The sequence below is a fragment of the Heloderma suspectum genome, chromosome 5, assembly GCF_057233095.1.
Source record: "Heloderma suspectum isolate Gila_16-S chromosome 5, 16-S_ref, whole genome shotgun sequence".
NCBI lineage: Eukaryota > Metazoa > Chordata > Lepidosauria > Squamata > Helodermatidae > Heloderma > Heloderma suspectum.
Window position 1 is genome coordinate 32,693,811 of NC_139462.1, and position 12,037 is coordinate 32,705,847.

General features: G+C 44.5%; 1 protein-coding gene across 1 annotated transcript in view; it reads left to right on the top strand.

Moving 5' to 3' along the window:
- Positions 1-11,734, top strand: part of MTTP (microsomal triglyceride transfer protein) — a 52,897-nt gene extending 41,163 nt beyond the window's left edge. Inside the window, exons 15-18 of the mRNA XM_084855707.1 lie at positions 1,788-2,015; positions 6,546-6,670; positions 8,147-8,317; positions 10,031-11,734. Of these exons, the coding sequence (XP_084711833.1) occupies positions 1,788-2,015; positions 6,546-6,670; positions 8,147-8,317; positions 10,031-10,199 (693 nt within the window). The 3' untranslated portion in view covers positions 10,200-11,734. The remainder of the gene's footprint in view (positions 1-1,787; positions 2,016-6,545; positions 6,671-8,146; positions 8,318-10,030) is intronic.
- Positions 11,735-12,037: the final 303 nt, after the last annotated feature.

The window sequence follows — 12,037 nt, forward strand, 5'->3', positions numbered from 1 at the left end:
TATATATCACATAATGCTTAGCCATGGTTTGTGTTAACTATGGTTTGTTGCTTTAGCTATGAATTTTCTTGCAGACAAACAAACAAACTGCAACTTGTTTTCCCTATTTCTGGCTTGTTTCTTTCCCGTTCATTTTGCCAGCCTTCAAAGCAGTTTCATTTTCAGGCTGCTCTTGCTGAGTGCCTCTGTTTCAGGGCAAACAGCAGTGCAAACAAGCCAGGGATAACTCACAGTTCTAGATTCAGACATCATAACAAGCCATGGTTTAAACAAGCCAGACTTCGTAAGCCAACAACAAACCATGGGTTCTGTTTGTGGTTTGTAGCTGGTTAACACAGCATGATTTGTTTGTGGGGATGGGTTCAGACACCTCAACAAGCTAGATTTCAGTAAATCACACCATGGCTAAGTGTTATGTGTGAACCAGGCCTTATTGTTCATCTAGCTCACAACTGTTCATTCTGACCGGCAGAGGCTGTCCAGGGTCTCAGGCAGAGGTCTTTCCCATCGCCTGAATTTTTTGAATAGAGATGCCACCGATTGAACCTGGGACCCTCTGTGCACAGAGGATGTGCTCCATCATGTAGTTTTGGCTCCTCCCTTAATGGTGTGCCTTGACCTAAGGTTTGTTGCAGCAGTAGCATCACCACTATCCATTTTTATTTTTCTTTATTTTTTAAAGTTTTTTTTTTTAACCAGGAAAGACCGAGAGAGGGTGGCTAGATGCAAAAGAGAACAAGCCTTCTGTATCCTTAATAGTTGGGATAGAAGAGGGAATTTGAGCAGCTGCAGCCTTTTCATCCTGGAGTGCCAAGTTGTACCTATCAAACTTTGATAGAATAATAGAATAATGGAATTGGAAGGGAACATGGAGGTCATCTAGTCCAACTACCCCTCATCTTCAATGCAGGCTCTGCACTGCAGGATGCATCTATAGCACTCCTGACAGATGGCCATCTAGTCCCTGTTTAATTCCCTCCTTCAAATGAGAACCCACCACCTCCCAAGGCAGTCTGTCCCACTGTTGAGCAACTCTTACCATTAGGAAGTTTCTCCTAATGTTTAGCCAAAATTGGCTTCAATTTCCACCCATTGGTTCTAGTCTTGGCCTCTGGAGCAACAGAGAACAAGTCTGCTCCACCTTCTGCCTGACAGCCCTTCAGATATTTGAATAGGGATAACGGAGAAATCTGCAACGGGATCAAATGAGTTTGGATTTCTATGAATCGAACCCACGGATTCCGTAGTGGACTGGCTTTTCCTGAGTCCCACAGGACTTGCAGACTGTTGGGTTTTTTTTACTTTCCAGAATTGTATTGAAATTTAGTCATAGAGAAATATGTAAAATAAAAAAACACTGGCCAAAAATGTGCATTTCCCCCATAGGCTAAAGCATGAAAGTGCACATTTTCGCAAGTGCGAATTTGCACAAATTTGGGAAACTGGAAAAAATCTAATTCTGTCAAGTAGCAGACAATAGAATGAAAGGCATCTGACAATCCGCAAACCGCAACGGAATGGTTTTTACAAAATTGTACATCCCTATGTTTGAACACCGCTATCATGTCTCTTTTCCTCTTCTATGAAACGGTTACCAAGAGGAGCCTGTCCTGCCCCTCATTTGGCCACCCTTGAGACAAAAATAGGGCATAGTCTGAAAGTAAATGATGCAGCAACCTTGCTGAAGCTAAGCAGGTCTGGGTCTCATCCGTGCCTGGATGGCATGTGTTTGTGTGCAACTGGTCAGCCAGCCCTTCGTCATGCAAGCTGTCACTGTCTCCTCGTAGGTGGTGATTGAAGCTCAAGGCCTGGAATCCATTATAGCTGCATCAGCAGATGAGGGTGAAGAAAACCTGGAATCCTTCGCTGGCATGTCAGCAATCCTGTTTGATATTCAGCTTAGGCCTGTTACCTTTTTCCAAGGGTACGGCGATTTAATGTCTAAAATGTTCTCAGCCACGGGAGACCCCATAAATGTGGTGAAAGGTCTCGTCCTTCTGTCAGATTACTCACAGGTAAGCACTCTATACTGGATGCTTAAGCTTCTTCCAAGCTTATGTAAAATTTATTATTCCTGGTTTAACATGTTGTGCTGTGGTAAATGTTGAAGTGTAGGAACTCATCATGATCAGGACTGGCCTAACACATCATGCTACCTGTCAAGGATGCGTCTAAGCACCTTGAGATGTCTGACAGATCCGATTCTGAATCAGAGCAGCAGCTAGATCAGAGGCTGGGGGAAGGACCCTCACTAGTGAGTCAAAACACTGGAAGAGAGTCCTCCCAAGACCTTGACTAACAGATGGCCCAGACAGAGTCCCTGCTCCCTGCTCCACTGTGAGAATGCAAGTTTCTGAGGAGGAGGAAGAGGGGCATGACGTGAGAGACGCTAGGGCATGACACAAAGGAAACCGGGAAAAGTTCGGGGCAGGGCTCAGACGCTCTGCCTAGATAGCCACTCTTGGAAGCCAAAGTAGGAGGGAGCCACCTAAAGGGAGGGGCATCACTGCAAAGCAAGCTTGGCTGGGAGGTCCATACGCCAAACTGCTGGCAAGTTTCTCTTCCTCTGGTTCGTCTCCTCTGCTTAGAGATTGTTGATTAGTTGTTTACAGCCTGAGAGTCTTCTTTGAATCTGCATTTGTAGAGAGACTAGGCCCTAGCAAAATAAAGTCGTATTAGCCTGAAGCTTTGTCTATTGTGGAGTTGATTGCGAAGGGAAAGGACGATCCAATTCTGACAGTACCTGAAGCATTGCAGCAAATGGTGCCTCCCTCCCATTCAAGTCAAGGTGCATAGTACCCGAAGCCAGACAAGTTATTTTGGCACATGAGGCAGAAAACCCTACAAGCACCTCTTCCCATCCCTGGCAGTAAAAATGCAATAACAAATTAAATAACTAACCATTTGCTGCCCTTTCATGACACCCCAAATCTGCTGGCTGAGGTGGCTGTCTCATTCTGCCTAATGGGAGGGCTGGCCCTGATCATGACAGCCCCCATGACCACACCCCCAAGGAGAATCCAAAAATGCAGGCAGCTCTGTGTGTTTGTGTGTGTGGTGGTGGTAAAGTGCACAGTCCTGCAGCCATTGGTTTTATGTTGGGAGGGGGAGTTGTTTTATGATTGGCTGGTGGTGTACAGGTGTGGCTTCTTTGCAATTGGTTGGGGACTTCCAAGATATCCAATGGGTTTTTTTTCAGACGTAGGCTTGGCGGGCATGGTGGGGGTTTTCCAGTGTGTCTCACAGCCACTGACTTCCATGGGGTTGGGATTAGTTACATCTTCCCCCATGAGCGTCTAACTTTGAGGCCATGTTTGGAGGGCATCCCTGATCTAAGGGGACACAGGATACTTCATAGAGTGGCCAGTGTCCCATCTCTCGCACGCCTCCTTTTTGGTCTCTCTGTCTTTGGAAGGTGGGTGGTGGAGCTGCCCCACACTTGGAATGGCTCCGAGGTTGGAGGGGGTGGCTTTCGAGATGCACAGATGTCCCTTTCCAGCCACAGAGCTTCTGCTCAGCAGCTATTCCTGGCCCACAGGATTGCACTGTAAATCGACAATACCCTTTTGTGTAGAAATTCAGTTCTGACAGTTCAGTCTGTCAATCAAAGTCAGATGAACCAAGAGATAAAACTGCGCTCTTGGTTCATCTGACTTTTATCTCTTGGATTGTTTCAAATAGCTTGATTAATTTTATTATTATTATTATTATTATGAAACAATCTATGTTGTTACTTGCCAGGAAATCTAGGACAGACAGAATGCATATGTTTGTTTGAAAGCTTGGAGCGGCCATCATCACCGAGTGTGGTATAGTGGTTAGCGTGCTGGACTAACACTGGGAAGTCCCAGGTTCAAATCCCCATTCAGCCATGAACCTCACTGGGTGATTCTGGACCAGTCCTTCTCTGTAAGCCTAACCTACCTCACAGGGTTGTTGTTAGGGTCAACTGGATTGGATGGGAACCATACCAGCCTTGCCCAACTTGGTGGCCTCCAGATATGTTGAACTGCAACTCCCATCATCCTCAGCCAACATGTATGTTGTAATCAACACATCTGGAGTATAACAGCTTTAGCTCCTTGCAGGAAAAGTGGGATACAAATGTAGTAAAATAAATAATGCACCAACAAAATAAACCTGACACTTTGAACTAAATACCCCTATTCCAACTGGATGTAAAGAACAATTAAATATAATGGCAACTACTAACCACATATGGTCAAGGCAGGATGAGTGTCTTATTTTACAAGCTTTATTCAACCCACATCTTTCTAAAGATAAATCCTCAGCCCACTCCAAGTACATCTGACTGCCAAGTGACAAATATTTTGAGCTCTGCCACCTATAATCAGTTCTTAAAGGTCAAGTAGCCATAGATGGTTATCATCATCAGAGGAAAGAGTTTTGTGTTTTGTGAAGCAACACTGTTCAGTGATTCTTAAGTGCCATTGACTTTAGTGGCAACCAGTTTGTGTCTCTTAGAACTTTTCTACTCAAGGCATTTATTGTCTGCTCATCGTTCCCTACTCACAGTTGTTTACTGGTTCTTTAGGTGACATGACCCTCCGGTTTCACTTTTGGTTTTAAACAGCACTTTCAGTGGGGTTTTTTTTTAAAGCAGGGGAAATATGGTATTATTTGTGAAAGTGAAAGAAAATGCTTTTCCCACTTGTGTAATTGAGGTTATGCAAGAGAAAAGCAGGAAACGAATCGCTCTTTGTGTAGTGCTTGGATCTCAATTCTGCGATGAAACCGAAAGTAGATATAGCAGATGAACCGCCTCGTGTAGAAAAGCTCTCAGAGTTAAGGTGGTCATGTGGCCTACTCTTTTTGAAGGGCTGTCCAGTTCAAATCCAGCTTAGAGATAAAGAACTACAAGAAGGGAGAGCAGTACTTGGATCTCAATTCTGTAACGAAACTGAAAGTAGATACAGCAGATTAACCACCTTGTGTAGAAGAACTCTTAGTAATAGCAGCAGAGAATAGATAGCAAGGGATGAGGGGGTCTACAGTGATGAGGGGATCTACAGTGTGCATACAGATAGATATTCCTTAAGAATAGGATCTACCATGTTTTTCTCCCCCATGGGGTGACCCAAGTTCCCCCTGCCTTTGACAGGGATATTGATGTAACTGAACAGAAGGCTGATTGATTCGTCCGTCTTGCTTCCGGTGGGCTGTCCATCATTAAAAATAAATAAATTAGGTGCTGCTTGCAAGTTTATCCTCTTTTTCTTTTCTTTTTCTAAGCTCAATGTTTAAAGAATTGAAAAATTGCCCTTGGGGAGGTGGGGTTATAATATCACAAGCAGTGCATAGAGGCTGCTTCCCCAGACATGCAGAATTGGTCACCTCAATTCTCCAAGCTCTCAGTTCTCTGAGAACTCCGGGGGTGTGAGCTGAGCGTTGACCTTGGGTTCTGCTTTCCTTTGAATAAACCTAGTGAGGAAGAGGTTTCAATGCAGAACAGAACAAAACAAAGAAATAGAGCAGACAGATAAACTTGTGATTAAAGCGTGGCCATCAGTATATATTATTATTATTTATGCTTGCCCTTGCTAAAATTTTTAATTTACCAAAAAATAATGGTAAACAATAAATAAAGAAAAATAGATATTTTTTAAAAGTAGACTAAGGTTTCAATTATGTTCCATTTACCCAGGGTAAGTCCCCAGTGCAAATAACTTCCTAATAAATATACATAGGGTTGCATTGCTAGGCTGCAAGCCTATGCGCCATTACTAGGGAGTAAGTCCCATTGCACTCAGTAAACAGGCAGAGGTTTGGGCTGCATCATACTTTCTTTTATGCTATGTTGGGTGGCTATATATAAAGTTAATCTGATTTGCAAGCTGTGTGAACTTTAAAATCTTGGCTGTCTATCAGCATTCAAATGAAATGACTTGCTCTGACCCTGAGCTCTTATAACTTCCAAAATTGACTCTGTGCAATGGAGTTCCAGCCCAGCTGTAAAAAGTACTGAGAATTGTGAGCCCCAGTTATGGCAGAAAGCTGGGCGGACGCAACTCTCTCTCCTGCCTGCTCACAGCATTGTGGCTCTTGCCGAATTATGCAGGAAAACAGCTGGCACTTCCTGTAGTGGCTCTTCTGTGTACGTGGGGTAATACTGGCGAGGAGTGACAGGCACTATAGAGGAGAGACAAGGGAGCCTTCTGATCAGTGATGGCCAAGTTTAAAAGCTGTTTCATTTTCTCACATGTAACATTTAAATGGAGTGGGGTGAGGTGCATTTTCTCGACCAGAAAATGGATGGATAGCAGTCCTAAGCAGTGGCTCCAAGGGCAATTGGGCAGTAAATCCGCTTCAGGTTTCAGTCAGAACCAGTCAGAACTCTAAAGGAGCTATCCAAGGTACTTCTGCACCTTGGATAGCTCTTTTAGACTTCTGACTGGTTCTGACTGGTCATCAGCAGAGTTGTTCCATGGTTGCCTTGTCACCTGACAAGATGGAAGGACAGTAGGAATGTCATGCATTTAATTAAACAAGGAATATAGTTTGATTGTGCTCCTTTCTGCTCTTAGGTCACCCAGCTACAATCTGGGCTGACTTGCAGCACTGAATTCCAGGGAGGCATGGCTATCGATGTTTCAGGAGGAATGGAATTCAGCCTTTGGTACAGAGAATCCAAAACCAATGTTAAAAATCGGTGAGTTATCTAACTTTGGGCATCATTTAGAGAAATGCATCAAATGATGTTATCAACATGGGGATCTGAAACCCAATTAAAGCATGGCAATCTTAAATAATGACCATGTTTTAGACAGAAATAGTCATGTGGAATCATCTTTGAAATAGGGAATACATCACATTTCTTTGGGGGGCTGGTTTTGCCTGCTTGATCTTGAAAACTGTGCAAGTGAGAGTTTGGTTGAAGCATTAAGTACTTACCTATATGTACTTACCTGGAAGCAAGCCCCTTTGAACTCAGTGGCGCTTACTTCTGAGTAGGGTAGGAGCCTAGGATTGCACTGCAAATAGATAAAGGCTAATAATGCCCATTAAACTATGCTACCCCAAAGCTCTTGCACTGGCTCTGAAAGGTGCTGTAGGCCAGGCCTTTGCGCAGTTGGCAGAGGAAAGGAAGTTGTGGGGCAACTATTGAGAGCCCCTCTTTCTATAGCATTTGATGTTCTTATTTGGCATTCAGATGATATTGGCAAGAGGAGCCTCTCAGTCCATTTGAGAGAGTTGACATAGAATCATAGAATCATAGAATAGTAGGGTTGGAAGGGGCCTACAAGGCCATCGAGTCCAACCCCCAACACGGTCTTCTCAAATTGAAATTTAGAGAGGAATTAGATGTGACACTTGGATGGGAGCTGCAGCCACTTGCTGAGTTCTCTCCCTGCACTGTCTAGCCACACTGTGCTGTGTTGTCATAAAAATTGGGTGCTTTCCTGCCAGCAGTAGCCAATGATGTGGAGAGAGGGAGAGGTGGGAGAAGTGGCATGCTGTGATGACATCACGATGACATAGCGACACTTGCCTAAGTGGTGGTGGAGGGAGGGAGGGGCTGTTCAGGTGTTGCGGCTGTCAGGGTGGAAACTGAGCCCGTAGAACCCCAGAGCAGTTCTGATTCTGAGGAGGAACAGCAATCCATGGGAGAGGAGCCCGCTCATCCCTCACAGGCACAGCAGCTGGCAGAGATTCCTCCTGCCAGCATTCCTGAGATAGATAGTGACCCTGGCAGTGAGAGAGTGCGGAGGGGGGCTTGCTAGATGCTCGACGCAGATGCAGGGAGTGACGAGCGATGGAGGGTGTGGAAAGGAGGCGTAGTGCCCGTTTGGCGTGCAAGCAACGGTCGCGTCCCATGGACCCAAGGGAAAGAGGGAAGAACTCTCCCTAGCCCATAAGTTCAGGGTCTGCAAGTGATTCTCCTTCAAACGGGGACCAACTGCCTAACCCGGAGCATAGGCTACTCTGCTGTTCCTTGCTTAGTCGCTGGTGATTAGCATCTGAAAGAGTCATTAAGTTGTAATAGGATTAAAGCCTTGAAAAGAATCCTTTTGTCTGTGTCTTGAGTTGGCTATTGGAGTAGACTGAAAGAGGCCGCTAGGGCGCTCCTGACAGCAGCACCATTTAGTAATTGACATCCTGCTCGTTTCTCAATCTCTTCCTGCAGGGGAGCTCTGGCGATAGTTGGCAACATTGTTGTGGGTGCCTCCTTTGTGAAAGCTGGAATGGAAACTGTCTCTGAAATTGAAGCAACACTGGACGTTATCTCCACAGTGCAGTTTTCACAGTATCCATTTTTAGTGTGCATACAGATGGAAAAAACTGAAAGTCCATTCAGGTAGGAATCAGAGGTTGGCACTGTAGTTGGTTGACGCTGTAGAATCATAGAATCGTAGAATCATAGGGTTGGAAGGGGCCTACAAGACCATTAAGTCCAACCCCCTGCTCAGTGCAGGATGCCTGATTCCCAGGTGGTTTCCCATCCAAGTACTAACCAGGGCTGACCCCGCTTAGCTTCCAAGATCAGACAAGATCAGGTGCATCCAGCCCTTTGCTAGTTTGTTGACGTTGTAGTGTAACTAAAGGGGGTGCCACTGTGGCTTTCCTTTACTTTCCTGGGTTTTCTGCCACTATGCATAGCACAGCATAGGATTTTTGTGTGAACATCCCTAGACTAGAGCCCCGGTGCCTTACTTTTTAAAAACAAAACTGTGCAGTATTGATATATTATTTAAGCTATATACTGGGCTAGGCTGAAGGGCTAGGCATGTCCTATTTAATTTTATTTATTTATAATATTTTTATACTGCCATTCACCAAAATTGATTCCACAGTGTTTTACAATGGCAATTCCAGCATGTGAGTGAAAGACACTGGGGTGAGAGGACAGTTATGACCTCTTAACTCTGACCAAGGTTGCAGCCCATTTTTACTTTGTCCCATGAAATCACTGAGGATGCCATCAAGCCTCTAGATCAGCAAAGCCCCTCTCTTTCACCTGCATATCTGCATCCTGGAATCTGTTCCTTGGTATGATGCAGGAATCTAAAAAAGAGCCCTGCTGGACCAGCTCAGAGGTCCATCATGGCCAGTATCCTGTTTCCCAGAGTGGCTCACCAGATGCCTCCTGCAAGCCTGCATGCTGGACATGAAGGCAATAAAAGGGGATTGCTATTTCCAAATGTGGCTGTACCATAGATTTTTACAATGTGGTTGGTTGGTACATGGCCAGAAGATGTACACTGCAAGGACCCTTGGAAGGTACACTAAAGTAGGAGCGAATGCCAACCTTTCACTTGTAGGAGAAAGTGAAAGGAGTCTAAACTTCCTGCCTGCCTCTCATGACCTGAACTTGAGAACTGAAAATAATCCTAGCTGCACAGGCCTGTATTTTAATCTACCTAACCCCATCTATCCTGAGTTTTGATTCTTGGTCTCACTAGAGTGTGATGAAGTCATAAAAACTCAGGTTTATATACGTATGGAACAGGAGTGGAGAACCTTTTTTCAGTCAAGGCTGCATTTCCTCAGGGGTATGCTGTCAGGGCTGCATGCCAGCAGTGAGTGGGCCAAAACCAGCAGTGGTCAGGGCCAGAGACATAAGTAGGCAGAGCCTTTTAATCTCTCTCTTTCTGCCACCCATTTCTCCCCCCCCCCCGCCATCCCCTTTCATGTCACCCCTTTCATCTCTCTGTTTCTGCCACCCTTTCATCAGTCTCTTTCTGCCACCCTTTTCTCCCTCTTGGTGACACCCCTTTCTCTCTCTTTCTGCCATCTCTTTTTCTCTCTCCCCTTTCTGTCACCCCCTTCTCTCTTCCTCTTCCTTTCTGCCCAGTGGGCTGCCTGGAGAGGGACAGATTGCTCTTGCCAGAGGTCTGAACTGATTGCTTGCAGGGCTTTTGAAATCAGGCTGAGGGCTGCATGAAATTCAGATAAAGTGCTGGATGGGCAGCACCATACACCAGATGACCATACACCATTATTGGGTTCATCATTAAGAAGAATTACTCAAGTTATGCTATATAGTAATGTCATTGGGTTTATTTTGCAGGCAGTACATAACTAAATATGAAAGCCTACCATCTGGAAGACCTTACATCTCTCGGAAAGGAAAAGTGAGGCTGCTGTCAGGTTCTGAATACCCCCTTCACCAAGAGAACTCCCATATGTGCAGGAAAGTTTTCAACGATGAGTCTGAGTCCTCAGACAGTTGGTTTTGAAATAGGCATCCGACTGTTCATGTGACCACACTGTGGCTGATGTCACCTTTCCATACTGCTGTGTTAACTTAGGGCCTGAATCTATGATGCTCAAGTGACAAGTCTATGAGAACTTTGCTATCAACCTCAAGAGGCCCAGAAACGTGTCTCAAGTGTGTGTGCTCTGTGTTTACATATTTACATATATTTAAGAGATTTTTTTTGTAACAAGTTAAGGAAAGAATACAACTTGATGCAATTCCAGGCACTCACTGATGGTCCAATTGGATGTGATGTGGCAGATCCATACTCGGAACTCCAAAACTCTTTTTCTTTGGTTTTAAAAAAAAGTAGCTGGGGAGGCAGAGGCACTTTGGATTGCTGCCACAATGCTGGGGGGGGAGGGTTTTTTTTCAAACCCCCCCCCCAGTAATTTCTGCAACTTAAAATCACTCAATCTGAGCTCAAAGCTGCTATTAGCCTTGGAGAGGGAAAAGGACACTTTGTACTGTATCTGTCCTTTTCTTCCTCTATTAGCAATTTCACTGCGTTAATGGCAACAATTTAAGTCAGGGAAGTGGCACAGAGGGAAAGGATTAATCCCGCCCCCTTCCTCAATGTCACAGTCCCATTCTAAACTGCCTCCCCTCCCTCAGCCCCCATAGCTGCTTTTCACCAAAGAAAAAGATTGCAGATAATCCCATTATGAATCACTCGTCTAGTTTGGCCCTAAGCATCACTTAGGTGTTAAAAGTAAGAATGCAGCAAACATACACCGTTTCTTTAACCAGGAAATGCGAAAGTCCTGGGTTCTGATAGGCATTTTCAAAAATTACAAATCCAAATAATGGTTATTTATACATGTATTAAGGCTGCAGTCATCAGCCATCTTACTCCATAGCATACCCAATGTTGAGAGATCCTGACTTTACTGGTACCCGTTTTTTTAAAAGGGGTTGCTGATAAAACATGCAGAAGTATTCCATGCTAAGGTGGCTCAAAGAATCTTTAGTGCAACCCAAGAGGAGCTATCATTTGTGTAAACCCTGCGGACTGGAAGAATTGTGCCAGTGCACAACTATGTTCCTGGACAACTTCCATTCATTGTAAGGGGTGGGGGGTGGGGGCAGATGGGCTGAGTAGTCATTCCTGGTGGATATTGGCCTTTTGTATGCATGCTGTTGCATGTTTTGTTTAATTGGAATACAATCACATCTTGGTGTTACATGGAAAATATATTAACACATACAGTATGAAAGCAGGAAAGTGTATTTCTATTGCGTTCATATTGTATATGTTCCTAAATAGATTTTCCATGTATTATCCTAGCTCTGGGCTTTTTCCAGATAGAGTTTGTGAGTTACAGAGCAATCCTGTGCATGATTATTCAGAAGTAAGATGTGTTGTGTTCATTACGTTTAAGACTGCAGCCGTAAGCTAGTGCTCCTTTTCGGATTCCCCCACCCCACCCCTTGGTTGTTTATTCAGAAACCAGCTGTCTGTTTTGAAAGACTTAAGTGAACAACCTCTGTACTCATAAATTATAATTTATCTTTATTGTAAAATGTGTGTGCAAATGTTAGACATATTTGATGAGAGGATGGGGAGAGGGGAGTACAATCTGAACTGGAGGAGAATTCTGGGAGTTATAATACTCACCTTGGATTGGAGGTATTACGAGTCGTCAAGATTTATATTGTGAACCAGAAGAAATTCTGAATATCTCTATGCCTTGACACCTGCAGCCTTTACTAGATGTTACTGGGGAGATGTGGGTCAGAGACATGGGTCAGCAGCAATCATGCATATTCAGAACATCTACGTTGGGTCTTAGCTAGCAACCGTCACCACCACCTGTG